The following is an 18,137-nucleotide window of genomic DNA, read 5'->3' as shown; positions in this document are numbered from 1 at the left end:
TGTTCAGTGCTTATACGTGTGTGTTCATGTTGCATCTATTTCTTTCCTATAGTCTTTTCAAGTATTGAGCGTTACATCTTAAATTTTCCACTTTGTCTTTTAGGCCAAAGAAGCCCTAGAAAATACTGAAGTTCCCGTTGGCTGTCTCATGGTCTACAACAATGAAGTTGTGGGGAAGGGACGAAATGAAGTTAATCAAACCAAAAACGTATGTCAATTGAATAGTATAATTGCAAACATCCAGGTAAAGGTAGGAGTGCCCTGAACTTCATCACAGTTGGTGAGAAGATGGGTCTGTGTAGAGACTTGTAGATATCAATGGAAGGGTAGTTTCTCTTAACATTTCTTTTTTTGAATGCCTTTTTTTTCTGATTATGAAAGTAATACATGTTGGTTTTTTAAAATTGGGAAAATTCAGAAAAACTTAATGGAGCAGTAGAATCTTTGCAGTTAATTTTCTATGTCATGGAGTTTTACTTTAACACTTGAGTGAAACTCAAGAGGGGGTTTTATTACATTGGAGCTTCAATACTAAAGAAATGACTCTAATCTCCATCTTAAGCAAATCTAATATATAGAAATTCCACTTTACAAAACATATCAATTTAACTCGTATCACATTTTTTAGTACCTTGAAATAATGTATTCCTCCTGGTAAATTAAACAATCACCTTTAGTTTATATCTTTGGAGGTATAAAAGGACTGTATAAAGGAAACTGTGTATTACAGAATTCATGGATAAAGTCTACCACCTGCTGTCTCTAAACCTACATGTACACTTTAATAGCTTGTGTGCCTTTATATTATTGTGCTTAGGTTGAGGAGTTCATGAATTGAGGCAATATTTCTTGATATCACAACAGTGTGTCATAATTTTATGATTAAAACAAAAAAATTTTTTTTTTTTTTTTTCTTTTTTTTTTTTAAATTTTTTTTTTCAACGTTTATTTATTTTTGGGACAGAGAGAGACAGAGCATGAACGGGGGAGGGGCAGAGAGAGAGGGAGACACAGAATCGGAAACAGGCTCCAGGCTCTGAGCCATCAGCCCAGAGCCCGACGCGGGGCTCGAACTCACGGACCGCGAGATCGTGACCTGGCTGAAGTCGGACGCTTAACCGACTGCGCCACCCAGGCGCCCCTAAAACAAAAAAATTTTTAAATGTTTTTATTTATTTTTGAGACAGAGAGAGACAGAGCATGAGCAGGGGAGGGGCAGAGAGAGAGGGAGACACAGAATCTGAAGCAAGCTCCAGGCTCTGAGCTGTCAGCACAGAGCCCGATGCAGGGCTCGAACTCACGGACTGTGAGATCATGACCTGAGCTGAAGTTGGACGCTTAACCGACTGAGCCACCCAGGTGCCTCTGTCATAATTTTATGACAAGAAGTACTAGCTGGACTCATGGACAGGTTATAACCATAACATCACTCACACAGACTTTGATCTTATTATTTGATCTTGGGAGTTAGAGAACAAGCTGATATTGGTAATGGTGCTGTAGGAAATTTAAAGTTTATCCATCATATCTATAAAAAAATAAAATAAAATAAAAAAGAGCACATGCAAACTAGGAACCCAGATTCATCAAAGCAATTATTATGTGGCTATCAAAACATTTGTGAGAGAAGTAATAAGCATAATGTAGCAATTAGTGAATATACAGATACTTGTCTAGGAGTAGAATTCTGTATTTTAAATGATTGTCCTATCTCCCTAATTACATTTTGTGGTTCAGTATCGTATCTTTACATGAGAACTTTGAATGCCCTAACATCATCCATCTATCCCTCCGATGACCTGGGTTTCTTCTGTATCTTGAAATTAGCCTGCATTTATCTTGGTATTCGGTGTCCTATAGAAGATTACCCTATAAAGCAGCATAGAAAAACTCTTGACCCCCAATGAGGAGACCCGAGTCCTACTTTTGGCTCTCATACTACCACCACGCCTTTCACTGCCATCACCTCTTCCAGCGGTGTGTTTTCTACTTGTCCTGACTTAGCTTCTGGCTCTGCACACTAACAGAGAGGTTGATTGCAGTGATTCAGTTTAACGGTTGCTTACAGAGAATTCTGGGGAGACTTGATTCAGTAATTCTGAATTTGATTAAAAAAAATTTTTTTTAATGTTTATTTATTTTTGACAGAGAGAGAGAGAGAGACAGAGCATGAGTTGGGGAGGGGCAGAGAGAGAGGGAGACACAGAATCCGAAGCAGGCTCCAGGCTCTGAGCTGTCAGCACAGAGCCCGACGCGGGGCTCGAACTCACAAACCGTGAGATCATGACCTGAGCCGAAGTCGGGCGCTCAACCAATTGAGCCACCCAGGCACCCCTGAATTTGATTTTTGAAAAAGCACTGGAGTTGGGGAAACTTTTTAAGCTCCCCAGTTAGGTCTGGTATGCAGGCAGGTTTGGGAACCAGTTCTCTAAAATACCTTACACTCTGAGTTCATAATTCTGGACCAGCATAGCTTCCACTTGCTTCCAGCTTCCACGGCACCTTGGGCCACTGTGCCACCATTTTCCACACCCTACTCTGTGTCACAGGTTAGCAACTGTTTGCCTCACCAGATTTTATACTTGTTGAGGACAGACTCTTTAACCTCACATAGGATTTAGCACAATGACTTGTTCTTAGCAATCAGCGTAAGTTTATTGACAAGTGTGATCATCTTGAATGTTATTAATAATCACTGCATAGCAGAGTACATATATAGCGTGCAACATCTGCTTCATGTAATTCAGTGCTTTATGAGGTTTACATGCCAGCATACGTTGTTTTACACATGGTGGACCCAAGGCTTAGAGAAGTTATGTAACTTGCCCAAGGCCACATAATGAGTGAGGCCACAGTCAGGATTCAGAGTTAAGTATGGGTATTTCCAAATGCTGTGTGATTTCCCCTGCATTCTCCTACCACCCATGAGGTATCCAAGACTCATACCAAATCTCTGGTTTTCTCTAGAGTCTGCCAGAATATTAAATCTCATCCCAAAGAAAATAGAAGTGATGACATTCCAGTAAACTAAATATGGATTCGCTTAGAGTTAGGTGAGGGATGGCCTTGAAAATATCTGAAATTGGAGCACGTGCTTGTGAAGACTTCAGGCTTCCCCTGGAGTATTCACAAACCCTGGACTCTTTTTTTGTTTTGTTTTGTTTTGAGACTTCTATTCTCTGCGGCATTTAATTGAAAGAGCGTCCCCTGAAGTTCTTAGGTACTTAAATAGAAATATAGCATAAATCACATGGCATCTCAGATTCGCTCTCTTGCGTTGGTGAAGCTATGGTACTTGAACCGGGGAATACATTGTCAACTGCTAAGAGTGTCCCTGAAACCCTTACTCATTAAAATATTGGCAGAAACATTAGGCCCATTGTGGGTACTTATTTTTGAGTGTTTGTAAAACACAGTTATGTGTTGATGCAAGCACCTCTCTTTTTCCAGGCTACTCGACATGCAGAAATGGTGGCCATCGATCAGGCCCTGGACTGGTGCCACCAAAGTGGCAAGAGTCCTTCTGAAGTATTTGAACACACCGTGCTGTATGTCACTGTGGAGCCTTGTATTATGTGTGCAGCTGCTCTCCGCCTGATGAGTATCCTTTGACTTTGTGAGTTCCTGTCTTGGGCCCTTCCTATAAACTTGAAAATGGCCGGACACATAACCTGCTTTCTAATATGTGAAAGCAGACTTATGAAACAAGTTATAAAATGTTGTGCCCCTTGGCCAAAAAATATTTAGGAAAGATTTTTAAATAACAAAATCACTTCATTTTATGTCAATAGACGTAAAACTGTTAACCAAATGAACTAGAGAAAGAAACTAAGAGCTAACAAACTGCTGTGGGAGGATAAATCACAAATTAAAGTAGATTATAAAACTGTGTGCAGAGAAAGATCTGAAGAATATGCACCTTTGGATAATAGATTATAGGTGATTTAAACTTTTTCTTTCTGTTTATATGTGTTTGTTTATTTTTTCCATGAGTACCTGTTACAATGTATGAAAAGTATTAAGTCAGAGTAAATACCAGGTAAAAAAACACATCACTTATGATACTATAATTATAAATAAATGGGGAATGAAAAACTCTTTGAATTGTGTCTTTCATAGTAAGCAACATAAATACTGAGTGTAGCAAGTTTGTCTCTAAGATCTTTAAAAAATTATTTGCTAGTTCAAAAACTTAATTTCATACATGCACATTTTTATGTGCTTATTTTGCTATGTATGTGTGAAAAAATTCATCACTTTAAAAATAACAGAGGGTTTTGAGTATGATAACATGTATGTACAGTCTTTACTTTGTAAAAGGGGAGTTAGAGTCCCCTTACTTACTTAGCCCCCACTTACTAGAGTCCCCTTACTTAGCCCCTCTCCCCAAGCTGCCTTATGGCACGGCTCAGCCTTAGTCTGTTTTATATTGGGGCACATGTTGCATTTTATTTGAGGAAAGAATAGGGAACAATCCCATTTTTATGTATTTATTTATTTTTATTATTTAAAAAAATTTTTAACATTTATTAATTTTTGAGAGACAGAGAGAGCAGAGCATGAGTGGGGGAGGGGCAGAGAGAGAGGGAGACACAGAATCCGAAGCAGGCTCCAGGCTCCGAGCTGTCAGCACAGAGCCTGATGTGGGGCCGGAATGCACAGACTGTGAGATCATGACCTGAGCCGAAGTTGGATGCTCAACTGACTGAGCCACCCAGGTGCCACCAACAATCCTATTTTTAAAAGGTGCAAATCCCTGGATTAAATTCCTACTTCCTTTCTGGCTCCAGTTCCCTAATGATTCACAGAAAGTAGGTTAGGAAAGACTAGAGAGAATACCAAACTGTGAATATTTAGTAACCATGTATTCGGTTTTTATTATTTGCAGTTGTGAGATGTTAGTTTCTAAATCCTTTAGACCTCTTTCTTTTGTGTAACTGGATTGTCTGATTTTTAAGACTAAGCCTACGCTTGACTTTTTAAAAGTAGCCTGAACTTCCCTCTCCCGGCTGGCTGGTATAAACCTACCCTGGTCTTGTCACTGTACACACTTGAACTGCACATTGGCTTCGGGACCTTAATTCTTTCCCATAAATTCCGCTGGTGGTATACGGCTGTCAGAACGAACGATTTGGTGGTTGTGGCTCCGTTCTAAATATTGCCTCTGCTGATTTACCAAATACTGGGAGACCATTTCAGGTAATACGACCTGCTAATGTTTCCTCTTTCTTTCTCATTCCTTTGATTTCTGTATGGGCTCGGGAATTGTTCAAGTGTGGTCAGTATACCAAAGAGCCATGCTAGGACCAGGCAGACTCTGGGACCACTAGTCAAGTTCATTTATGCCTCAGTATAAGATGACAGGTAATCATTTCCAGGTAAGTGCTTGGCTCTCTTAATTAACAGAACCTTTCCAGAAGGAAAGTCCCCAACCTTCCAGGGTGTCTCTCCTGACAGTCTTTACCAACACCTTCAGGGATGTTTGGAGACGTGGTCACTGTTGGCATTTTCACTCAGTGCGTGTCCCCAGCTCTGTGCTGTACCGAGTTTAGGAGAAGCTTGGACTCTGTCAGTAACAGTACTGCTATTTACAGTGCACACACAATATTTTTGCACTTAGCCAATCATTTTGCTTTATCACTATGTACTATTTTTGGTGTGTAGCAATTAATACCTGTGTTTTCATTATTTGTTCCCCCTGCCTTTTCAGTACTGAAATTTCCCCCAGGCCCTAGGATCCACATTGTTTTTGTTTTCCCTTAAAAATTCTACTTTCCCTTTAATCTTGCCACCTCTCCCCAAGTTTTTATGTTTAAGGCTATGAGCAGTGGGAATTTGTATTTCCGAGTTTGGCCTGTAGATACATATCGTTTTTCATAAACCAGTGTGATTTTTTTTTTTTTCTCCAAAGTTAATCCTGAAGTATTATGTTTTAAAATGAAAAGTATTTAACAAAGGCTTGACATGGTGGGCAGTTAACTTCAAAGACCTCAGATATTCTTACAAGACCTCAGATATTCTTAGGAGAATACCAAGTACCTATGAAGGGCTAAATTTGGCTGAATCCCACTGAGAACAAGTTTTGGAAAACATTCTATTTTGAGTTTTTCCAGCTGAACATTAGCTTTCCTAACGACTTCTGTATATTTGAGAATAGATAACTTTTAACATCACATTGGAAAAGAAATTATAATTGAACAACAGAGAATAAATAATACTATCAGCTTGACCGTTAAAAAAATCTTCAGGGTGCCTGGGTGGCTCAGTTTCGGCTCAGGTCATGACCTCACGGCCCATGAGTTCAAGCCCTGCATGGGGTGAGCTCGAGTCCCACTTCGGGGGAGCTCGTGCCCTGCTTTGGGGGAGCACAGGCCTCACTTCGGGTGAGCATGAGCACAGCTTCTCTCTCTCTCTCTCTCTCTGCCCTCGCTCACTTGCATCCTCTCTCTCTCTCTCTCAAATAAATAAAATAAAAAATAATGTGCAAAGTGATTTGATTTTTCCCAATCGCTTCTGTTAGTAGCTCAGATTTTATTTACATAACTCTTTGCAAGTAAATTGCTGACCCTGTACTTCATTTATGAAAAAGATCTAAAGAATTTCTCAAAGCTCCTGGGCAGAACAAGGATGAGCCTTTGGATATCAGACATAGGTAGAAAATTTCTCTCCAACACGTCAGTGACGCTGAGTGCCCAAACAGTCCTCTCTTACACGTCTCTGCACAGAGTTGACCTCTCTGAACCAAAGAATAAGATCATAGTGTGTGTACTTGGACTAATTGGTCCCAGTGAAAGGAGTGACCAGTATTTGAAGCCGTATCTCCAGGTCTGATGCCAAATTATGTTGTTTTTGTTTTTAAGTGTTTGAAATTCTAAAGAAACATTGACACCCTAGGCTTCTGGATCCTGTGTTTTCTTCCTTTATTTTGTTGGTTTAGGTAGGGGGGCAGGTGTGGGAGGTGGGATACTGTTTTTGTATTGCAGAATCATTGATCCTTTAATGCTATATTATAAGCTGAATTAAGCTCATAGAGGAGACCTACAGAACTATTCTTTTCAGAGAAGATAGTGATTGTTTATAATACGTACCTGCTCCATTTTTAAAAGTTTATTTTAATAAGAATGTGTGCTTTTTATTAAAGTCACAATTTATTGCTATAATGAATAGTTGAAAATATTGTCTTGGTATCTTAGAGTGATGCAGTTTCCTTCTCCATCTGTAACTCAGTGAGTCTCATCCCAGACTGCATATTGTAGAGCTTTTTAAGTGTGCCTGTGGGAGGTCCCTGCCCCAGACCAACTGTATAAGGTGAGAGGGTGGAGGAGGTGGAATATTAGCATTTTCTTAAGAGAGTTCCCAGTCGATTTCACTGAGCAGCCAAGGTGGAGGACCACTGCTTTGACCTCACAGGAGGGGAGAGTGCTTTGTGCTTGTTTGGTGCTCATGAGAACATGAGGAGAGGTGGGAGCTCTGAGGAGCACAAACAGTGTAGCGTGAGGAGAATGGGACTGACCCACCGTGGTTAGAATGGTCTGAGAAGGTTGTGAGAACAGAGAAGCCAAAGGAGGAGAGAGCTCTAAAAAGAAGCGAGAATGGTCAGTAGTCTCCACCATTGCAGAGAGTTGAGGACGATGGAAAGGAAACCAGTGTTTTGGTCAGTAGGGGCCCTTGGGAGATCTGGGAGCACAAGCCAGCCTGGATGAGATTGAAGAGGAAATGAGAGCCACGCAAGTGACGGCCAGGAGTCTGTGGGAGCAGCAGGGTAGTCGGTCTCAGGGAGCAGCAGGGTAGCAGCAGGGTAGTAGCTTGCTGGAGGGGCAGGGTCAAAGGAAGGTTATTGGGATATTTTTCCCCCCAGCTTTACTGAGATGTAATTGACATATAACATTGTGTAAAGTTTAAGGTGTACAGTGAGATGATTTGTTAGACGTACAGATTGTGAAATGTTTACCACAATAAAGTTAGTTAACACACCATTCACCTCACATAATTACCATTTTGTTGTTATGGTCAGAACATTTGAGCTCTATTCTCTTCACAGCTTTTAAGTACACAATACAGTGTCGTTAACTATAGTCACTGTGCTGTTCCTTAGATCCTCACCTTATAGAACTTACCTTATAGTTGAAAGTTTGTACCCTTTGCACTGTCTCTTCATTCTCCACAACCCCCACCCCTCCACCCCTGGCAACTACCATTCTACTCTTTGCTTCTATAATTAGAATGTTCTCTCTCTCTCTCTCTGTATATATGTGTGTGTGTGTGTGTGTGTGTGTGTGTGTGTGTGTGTGTATACACGCACATATATAATATATAATAAATATGTAATATATATATTTTAATACATATGCAATAGAATATTATTCAGCCGTAAAAAAGAAGGAAATCCTGCCATTTAGGACAACATGAATGGACCTTGAGGGCATTATGCCAAGTGAAAGAAATCAAATAGAGAAAGACAAATACTATATGATCTTTTTTTTTTTTAAGTTTATTTATTTATTTTGAGAGAGAGAGGGTGTGTGTGTACAAGTAGGAGGGGCAGAGAGAGAGGGAGAGAGGGAATCCCATGCAGGCTCTATATTGTCTGCACAGAGCCCAACGAGGGGCTTGAATTCACAAACCATGAGATCATGACCTGAGACAAAGTCAAGAGTTGGATGCTTAACCCAGGTGCCCCTGACGATCCTTCTTATATGTGCAATCTAAAAACATTAAACTCGTAAAGGTTTTCTTCTGATGGGGAAGGTTTATTCAGGCTTCATAGGTCCAGGTAAGAGCTGACTGAAGGCAGAAGGGAAAAGGAGGTTCATTCTGAGCAGCAGACCATGCTCGCCAGGGCCTTGTGCTGGCACTCACTAGCTGCTTCCCCTCCAGTGGCTGGTTCTGGGTATGCCTCCATGGAGTCTCTGTTCATTTTTTCATTTCGTGCATCTTAGAAGGATGCAGCATATCGAGTTCAAACTCGGGTAACACACCTTCAAAGCCCTGTATATTTTGACCTCATTTTCTCTCTTGAATTTCTTTACCTATAGGCCCCCTACCCCCCATTAGTTGGATTCCTCCCACAACCCAAGCTCATTATTACTCTTTCCCTGAAATGCTGTGTTCAGCCTCTTTAAATAATTGCTGTCTTTAAGGCAAGTTCAAGTTTCATCCTCATGTAGTGTTTTATACATAATTTCACTCCTTACCATTATCGTAATTTCTTATTCTTTCACTTAATCGATCTTTTCTCTCTAGTTAGATACCAAAGATAGATCCAATTAAATCCTTTTGAAAACATCCACTACAGTAAAGGTCAACACTTTTTTTTCTGTAAAGAGCCTAATAGTAAATATGTTAGCCTTTGTGAGCCACTCATGTCTGTGTCACATCTCCTCCTCCTCCTTCTTCTTCTTCTTTTTTAAATTTTTTACAACCCTTTAAAAATATAAAAATCATACTTAGTTGATCATTTTTAACTGCGGACTACCAACTGTAGCTCTATAGCATCAAACGCTTAATGGGCCAACAGTGAATAAGGGTCGAAAAACATAGCAGATGCTTAACAAATTCTTATGATGTGTCAGGTATTTAACAGGTGTTATTTTATGTAATCTTATTTACTCTTCATGAAACCCTTCTGAGGTAAGTGCTGTAATTACCTACACTGTACGCATGAGGCAGCTGAGGCACAGTACCCAAGATCACATAGCTGGTAACTTCAATAGTAGTTGATTGAGAAATAATAGTTGACTGGAGCGCAGTTTGAGTCTGTACTCGATTCTCTTGGAAATGTACTTCCTTACCTGCATCACTGCTGTCCCCCAATTGCTGTTTGTATGGGATACAGGCCACAGTTTCATTGGGCGATATTCATCCTCAATCTTCTCATTTCAACAGTGCATTCCTGGATATCGGGCCGAGGAAGCAGTGGAAATGTTGAAGACCTTCTACAAACAGGAAAATCCAAATGGTCAGTTTTCCCTTTGCTGTACATGATGTAACCTCACTTAAGACAAAGCTGTGTGAACAGAGTCTGACATGGGCCCTCCTCTTCATTTTCTCTCTCTCTCTTTTTTTTTTTTTTTTGCTATTCTTTTCACAGCACCAAAGTCAAAAGTTCGGAAAAAGGAATGTCCGAAACCTTGAACTTGTTCTGAGGGAAGGCTGATGCCCCTTGACGACATTCTTGGACTGAAAGTTGTTGACATCATTGAATCATACATTCATATGTGCCCTCAGCCCCTGGGAAAATTATCTCCCATTATTTGCTGTGTTCAGGGAACAAATTAGCACTTTTTAAAAGTCTGACAGTTGTAGACAATGGTTAGCTTTTCCATAAGCTTAAAGAACATTGTAAGAAGGGGATAAAAATAAAGATTGAAATTTTAGAAATTAGTAAGCAGTGCATGCTCTTCCTGCCAAAATCATTGTGCCTGGGCCAGGAAAGTCCTGAGTTTCAGTGAATGTGTATCCAGACCCAGTTACCTGGCATGTGTCCGGACTGGAGTGTGCCACACTGTGGACACCTGCTTTCGGCCTGGCTTTTCAGAATCGGGTCCTTCATTCTTTGCAGCTACTGTGTCCTCCCAGGGTGTTGAGGGCCCGTGACTTTCTACACTTGATCTTAGCCAAAAGGCCAAGAAGCGATGAGGGCCCGTGACTTTCTTGGAATTTGTCTATGAGTTGTATACATATAGATTATGATTGTGTGTGCCTCAGAACTGATTTCTTTTTGCTTTTATAAAGCAGTTCGAGAAAATGCATACTTTTAAAAACAAGTACGTGTCATTTTTAAATTATAGCATATTGCTATAATAAAACCTTACTTACGCCTTCTTTGAAGATGAAGATGAATATTTTCTTAAAAGATAAAAGCAGAAATGAGACAATTCCTTCTTTATTAGCAAGCGGCTACACTATGCCAAGCTCCATTTGTTCATCAAATCAGTGAGCAAAAGGATGAATCCTGCCCTCATGGAGCTGATATTCTAGCAGGGGGAGACAGACAATACGCCTGATAGATTATACAGTACGTTAGAGGGTCTTAAGGGTCATGGCAACAAGGAGAGAACAGGGGATGGGTGTGCCATTTGGTGTTGGGACTGCTGGTTGCATGATTAAATAGAATGGCTTTATTTACTCTGAAATCAAATTGTTATTTCTTTTTATAAAAGTCCAGACTTAGAATTTAAAACCTAAAATTGAAAAATGGGCACATAACCCTGGGAAGGGTCTCCCCAGCCGGAAGTCCCAGACACTCAATACTTTCTGACCGTACTAAGGGTTGGCGCCCATGGAAAAACAGCTCTGTAGAACCACACTGGGGTGCTCTGCGTCTGCCCAGAAGGGGGCCTCACTGTTCCACCAGAAGCCCAGCTCCAGGCTCCTGTTGCATTTCTTCAGTGGATTCATTTCCTTGATGCAAAGCATCTGTATTTGTTGGTTGTGCCATTTGAGTGATGTCTGACTTGTTTGTTTTGAATTACATTACAGGCTGGAATGTAATTGTGGTGAAAGTATTTTTATATTGCTGAGAGTAGCAGCTAATCACAGTTACATGCTTCAGAAGATTTATAATTGCTTGGTTTTGTACGTGTGTGTTTTTAACTGCATTTGAGAAATTTGATGGAGAAGAATATGCATGATTTTTAAATTTATAATAATGTTACATGTAACTTCTCTTCAATTTCACCTACTTTAAAAATTATCTTCTCATTAAACTTTAGTGCTTTGACTAGTTGATTCCTTTTTGCAGTTGGTCATGATTCATTTCTGGCTTCTTATGCTTTTCTGCAAGCAGACTTGATTGCACTTACTGTGTTCATATCATCGTTTTCTCAGGGATTATTTGTAGACAAAAAACCTGGAATCTTTCCTCTGGTACCAGTAAGTACCAGTAAGTCTGGCTATCAAGTAGGTTCTTGGTAAATATTTGTTAAATAACTTTATTGATTGAAATTTGGAGAAAAATGAATAATAAGGGGAATATCTAGGATAAAAAGTCAAATCTAAAACTAGTATATGGGTATCTTAACTTACAGATAGTTAATACTAAAAGTCCCAAGAAAGTAATAAAATGGGACCAGGAAGGATAGAAAAGACTCACCAATATATGTATATTTTGTCTCTACTGTGTTTTGGAGAATGGTTATTTCCTAATTCCTAAGCATGGCTGGAAATTTTAATTTTGGTTATAACCTTTTTGATTCTGTCTCCAGTGATGGCCTTATAGAAAAGTCTTTCCTATGTTTTTGGCCTTAGGCATTGTTCCCTCTACTGCTTTTGGGGAAGCAATCATTTTAGATGGCACATTGCGGGTTGGAGGTCAGCACCTCCAGTGCTGATATAGGAACATTGTGAGGTCATGGACATTGAGACTATGGGATTCTGATGGCAGTTTCAAATTGGTGGAGAGTTGTGGATATATGATGATGTAATGCTGCCTCCTGAGTTCCACATCTCCAGCTACTTAGACATGGCTTAAACTATTGGGATGGTCCAGTTCAAAAGATTGAATCCAATTGATTGACATTAGTGCCTGTCTAGAAGACTAGCTGAGAGACTTGTTCTGTGCATGGGATGATTCTGGAAGTTGTAGGATATGAGAAGGTTTTAACTGACTGACCTACCCAGGCACCCACTGGATATGAGAAGGTTTTAGAACCAAGGCCCTGTTTGGAGGAATTAGTAGGAAATGATTGCATCTAAGTTGCTAGAGTAGCCAGTGTTTGCTGGTCTTTGCAATGGACTCAGCGGAGAACGGATGGTGTGTAATGCTTTGGCAAGCTTCAATCACTGATAAAAAATTATGTTAAAATATCTTTCCACTTTCTTGTTACTTGGCACAAGCATCTCTTCCTGTGTTGCATTTGGAATATTATGGAGGGAAAACAGATAGCCAAGAATGCCAACTTAGGCGTAGGCAAGAACTGTTAATTTTTCTTTAAGTTTTCTATTTGCAAATAATCTCAAACTTACCAACTAATAATTTAACAATTTATACCTTTAGCTTTATCATTGGCTGTATTTATTCTCACTCTTTCCCAATCTATTTATCTATCTATCTATATGTATGTATGAATGTATATAATTGTTCTTCTGAGCCATTTGGTAGAAAGTTACATCACACATCATGACCCTTTGCCCTGAAATGTTTCTGTATTTCCTAAGCATAGGATATTCTCTTATATAATCATAGTATAGTTATTGGCTTCAGCATATTTAACATTAATACAATACTTTTTTTTTTTTAATTTACATCCAAGTTAGTTAGCATATAGTGCAATAATGCTTTCAGGAGTAGATTCCAGTGATTCATCCCTTATGTCTAACACTCAGTGCTCATCCCAACCAGTGTCTTCCTTAATGTCCCTTAACCATTTAGCCCAGCCCCCCACCCACAATCCCTCCAGTAACCCTCAGTTTGTTCTCTATACTTAAAAGTCTCTTATGTTTTGTCCCCCTCCCTGTTTTTATATTATTTTTGCTTCTCTTCCCTTATGTTCATCTGTTTTGTATCTTAAATTCCACATATGAGTGAAGTTATACGATACTTGTCTGTCTCTAATTTCGCTTAGCATAATGCCTTCTAGTTCCATCCATGTTGTTGCAAATGGCAAGATTTCATTCTTTCTGATTGCTGAGTAATACTCCATTGTATGTATGTGTGTATGTGTATATAGCACATCTTATTTATCCATTCATCTGTTGATAGACATTTGGGCCCTTTCCATACTTTGACTATTGTTGATAGCACTGCTATAAACATTGGGGTGTATGTGCCTCTTCAGAACAGCATACCTGTATCCCTTGGATAAGTACCTAGCAGTGCAATTGCTGGGTCATAGGATAGTTCTATTTTTTAACATTAATATAATACTTTTATCTAATATACTGTTTGTATTCTAATATTGTCAGTTGACCCCATAGTGTCCTTTAGAGAATTTTCCCCATCTCTCCTGCCATATTGGAAGATTCTAGGGTCAGATATCTTATTTAATTGCCATGTATCTTCAGCTTATTTGAATCTAGAACACTTCCATGGCTTCTCTTGGCCTTTTATGACACTGACATTTTAAAAATCATTCTGCCCTGCCCCTATCAACTTTTCTCTTTAAAAAAAATTTTTTTTTAATGTTTATTTATTTACTTTTGAGAGACAGAGAGGGAGCGCAAGCTGGGGAGGGACAGAGAGAGAAGGATATACAGAATCCTTAGCAGGCTCCAAACTCCAAGCTCCAGCACAGAACCTGATGAGGGGCTCGAACCCACAGACTGTGAGATCATGACCTGAGCTGAAATCGGACGCTTAACTGACTGACCCACTCAGGCGCCCTTTCTCTTTTTCTTTTTTTTTTGTTTTTAAATTTTTTTTTCAACATTTATTTACCTTTGGGACAGAGAGAGACAGAGCATGAACGGGGGAGGGGCAGAGAGAGAGGGAGACACAGAATCAGAAGCAGGCTCTAGGCTCCGAGCCATCAGCCCAGAGCCCGACGCGGGGCTCGAACTCACGGACCGCAAGATCATGACCTGGCTGAAGTCGGACGCTTAACCGACTGCGCCACCCAGGCGCCCCTCCTTTCTCTTTTTCTAATAATGGTGTTTTCTCGTGATTGGATTCAGGTTATGTGTTTTAGGTGATGTTATATTCTCAGAATATCACATCTGAAGACACCCAAAGGCCATGAAGTCCTCACTGGTGATGTTAATTTTGGTCACCTGGATAGTTTTGATTACCTGATTTCTACACTATATAATAATTTTTTTTTCCTCCCTTGCAATGAATAATAAGTCCAAGGAGAGAAACTTAAATTTTTTTTTTATGTTTATTTTTGAGAGAGAGAGAGAGAGAGAGAGACAGAGCGTGAGTGGGTGAGGGGCAGAGAAAGGGAGATACAGAATCCAAAGTAGGCTCCAAGCTCTGAGCTTCCAGCACAGAGCCTGACGCGGAGCTCGAACCCATGAACTGTGAGATCATGACCTGAGAGAAGTTGGGCACTTAACCGACTGAGCCACCCAGGTGCCCTGAGAAACTTAAATTTGTAAAAGAAAATGCATTTGACATTAGTGGAAAGAAGGAGATGAAATCAGTGATCTCAATTGCAAAGCAACTGTTAGGTTATTTGATTGCAATCTTTCTTTTTTATTATGTCTGCTGAAATTCACAAAATTCTTTTTGTAATAAGAATGTTTTATTATTTTTTAAAGCTTTATTTATTTATTTATTTATTTATACCCAACGTGGGGCTTGAACTCATGACTCCAAGATCAAGAGTCACATACTCTGACTGAGCCAACTAAGCACCCCAAGAATATTTTAAATGAGGACATCTTACTAAAAATTAAAAGGAAGCCTCAAATAAATAACTTCTTTCTCTCCTGATCTCAGTAAAACTAATACTTAGATCCATTTAATTATATCTGATAAGAGAGATTTCTGGAAAAACAGGTCTGAGATGTTTCTGGTTTCAGGGATTACCTGTAGTGATCCAATAGGTTGTATAATCTAGGTAGGTAGTCATTGGCCATAAAAGCAGAATTCTCTTGGGTTTCCATAGAGACATCTAGACTTAAAATGTTTTAAGCACTGCTGCTTTTAAAATGGGTGTCGGTAAAAATAGCAAAAAACCAAGGCTCTTAAAAAAATCATTAAAAAAATTTTAAAGTAGTAAAGTTCCTGGTTAAAAATCCACGTGGAAGCCAAAGCTTGTCCTCAGTCATTCTGCATCAACTGGCCTTGAATAGCCTTGGGGAAAAGAGGCATCAAGAACTGGTTTCTCTGCCTTTTGGCAAAGGGGTGAGACTACACTGACTTCTAGAAAGACAACTGCCAACTATTTTCTTATTCCGTAAATTGTTAATTGTGTGTGGTGAAGAAAGGGGTGATGGGTGATGTTATTTTTATGGATAAGACTGGCATTAAGTTCTGGTGAAAGTTTGACATCTTTTGGATCTTATGTTTTTTCAGGTTGAGCTAATAAAAACAGGCTCCTGGGATTGTTTCACACCTTATTTTTAAGTGAATATTGAGCTAAACACCGCTTGTTGATGATTATTAGGGAGATTTGTTGTGTGGTTGAAGAAGCATGAACTTATGAGTCTAGAACAGGAGTCAGCAAAATATGGCTCGTGGGTCAAGCCCAACCTGCTGCCTCTTTTGGTACCACTAACAAGTTAAAAATGGTTTTATGTTTTGAAATGGTTGGGGGGGGGGGGAATCAAAAGAAGAATGTAGTGACCTGTGAACATCGTATGAAATTCAAATTTTAGTGTCCACAAATTAAGTTTTATTAGAACACAGTCATGCCGTTTTGTTTTCGTGTTGTTTGAAGCTGCCTCTGTGCTACATTGCAGAGCTGAGTGATGGTGACAGACACCTATGGCTCCCAAAGCCTAAAGCATTTAAATATGTCTGGCTCTTTAGGAAACTGTTTGCTACCCCTGGTCTAGAGGATATAAAATGTTGAGGTTCATTCTCTAAGGTGCTTGTTACAGTTCTCTGACATTGGAACTGAATAATGTGGCTCATTGTGTAGTGGTGGTTAATTGCTTTAGTACCATTTTTTAAAAATTATTCATTTATTTTTTAATTTACATCCAAGTTAGCATGTAGTGCAACAATGATTTCAGGAGTAGATTCCTTAATGCCCTTTACGCATTTGGCCCACCCACCCTCCCACAATCCCTCCAGCAATAGGGAGGGATACAAATACAGTTTGTTCTCTGTATTTAAGAGTCTCTTATAGTTTGTCTCCCTCCCTGTTTTTATATTATTTTTGCTTCTCTTCCCTTATGTTGATCTGTTCTGTGTCTTAAAGTCCTCATATGAGTGAAGTCATATGATACTTGTCTTTCTCTGACTAATTTCGCTTAACATAATACCCTCTAGTTCCATCAATCTTGCAAGTGGCAAGATTTCATTTTTTTTGATTGCCAAGTAATACTCCATTGCATATATATACCACATCTTCTTTATCCATTTATCCATCAGTGCACATTTGGGTTCTTTCCATACTTTGGCTATTGTTAATAGTGCTGCTATAAATATTGGGGTGCGTGTGCCCCTTTGAAACAGCATTCCTGTGTCCCGTGGGTCATAGGGTAGTTCTATTTTCAATTTTTTGAGGAACCTCCATACTGTTTTCCAGAGTGGCTGCACCAGTTTGCATTCCCACCAGCAGTGCGAAAGAGATCCTCTTTCTCTGCATCCTTGCCAAGATCTGTTGTTGTCTGAGTTGTTAATGTTAGCCATTCTGACAGGTGTGAAGTAGTATCTCATTGTGGTTTTGATTTGTATTTCCCTGGTGATGAGTGATGTGGAGTATTTTTCCATGTGTCGGTTGGCCATCTGGATGTCTTCTTTGGAGAAGTGTCTGTTCATGTCTTTTGCTCAGTTCTTCACTGGACTATTTGTTTTTTGGATGTTGAGTTTGATAAGTTCTTTACAGATTTTGGATACTAACCCTTTATCTGATATGTCATTTGGAAATATCTTCTCCCATTCTGTTGGTTGCCTTTTAGTTTTGTTGATTGTTTCCTTCGCTGTGCAGAAGCTTTTTATTTTGATGAGGTCCTAATAGTTCATTTTTGCTTTTGTTTCCCTTTCCTCTGGAGATGTGTTGAGTAAGAAGTTGCTGTGGCCAAAGTCAAAGAAGTTTTTGCCTGCTTTCTCCTTGAGGATTTTGATGGCTTCTTGTCTTACGTTTAGGTTTTTCATCCATTTTGAGGTGTTTTTGTGTATGGTGTAAGAAAGTTAGTACCATGATTTTTTGAAAAAGTCTGTTTATAAATATGAAAGAGAAATCCAAGATCCTAAAATACTTACTCTGATTTATGATATTTTGTGTGTGTGTGTGTGTGTGTGTGTGTGTGTGTTTAGCTTATTTATTTTTAGTTAGAGGAAGTGCAAATGGAGCAGGGGCAGAGAGGGAGAGAGAGAATCCCAGGCAGGTTCCACACTATCAGTGTGGAGTCCGACGTGGGACTGGAACTCATGAGCCGTGAGATCATGAACTAAGCAGAAGTCTAACACTTAACTGACTGAGCCACCCAGGTGCCCTTGACTTAGAATATTTTGTTTCCTTACATATACTTTAAGAGAATGGCAAGGAGAAAAGACAATTTATCAATTTTGTGGGGTAAGAATA

General features: G+C 39.5%; 1 protein-coding gene across 10 annotated transcripts in view; it reads left to right on the top strand.

The window, feature by feature from the left end:
• ADAT2 (adenosine deaminase tRNA specific 2) overlaps window positions 1-18,137 on the top strand; it is a 64,741-nt gene that overhangs the window by 19,083 nt on the left and 27,521 nt on the right. For 9 of the 10 annotated variants that reach the window (XM_045058143.1, XM_045058142.1, XM_045058141.1 and 6 more), the window contains exons 2-5: window positions 104-208; window positions 3,451-3,601; window positions 5,093-5,199; window positions 9,886-9,958. In XM_045058143.1, coding sequence (XP_044914078.1) covers window positions 104-208; window positions 3,451-3,601; window positions 5,093-5,199; window positions 9,886-9,958 — 436 coding nt within the window. Of the gene's footprint in view, window positions 1-103; window positions 209-3,450; window positions 3,602-5,092; window positions 5,200-9,885; window positions 9,959-10,090; window positions 11,731-18,137 lie in introns of those variants that run through there. The other variant, XM_003986629.6, reaches the window with a different exon arrangement.

This window comes from Felis catus, chromosome B2 (assembly GCF_018350175.1).
Source record: "Felis catus isolate Fca126 chromosome B2, F.catus_Fca126_mat1.0, whole genome shotgun sequence".
Classification (NCBI taxonomy): Eukaryota; Metazoa; Chordata; class Mammalia; order Carnivora; family Felidae; genus Felis; species Felis catus.
This window is presented reverse-complemented; position numbering and strand designations above follow the sequence as displayed.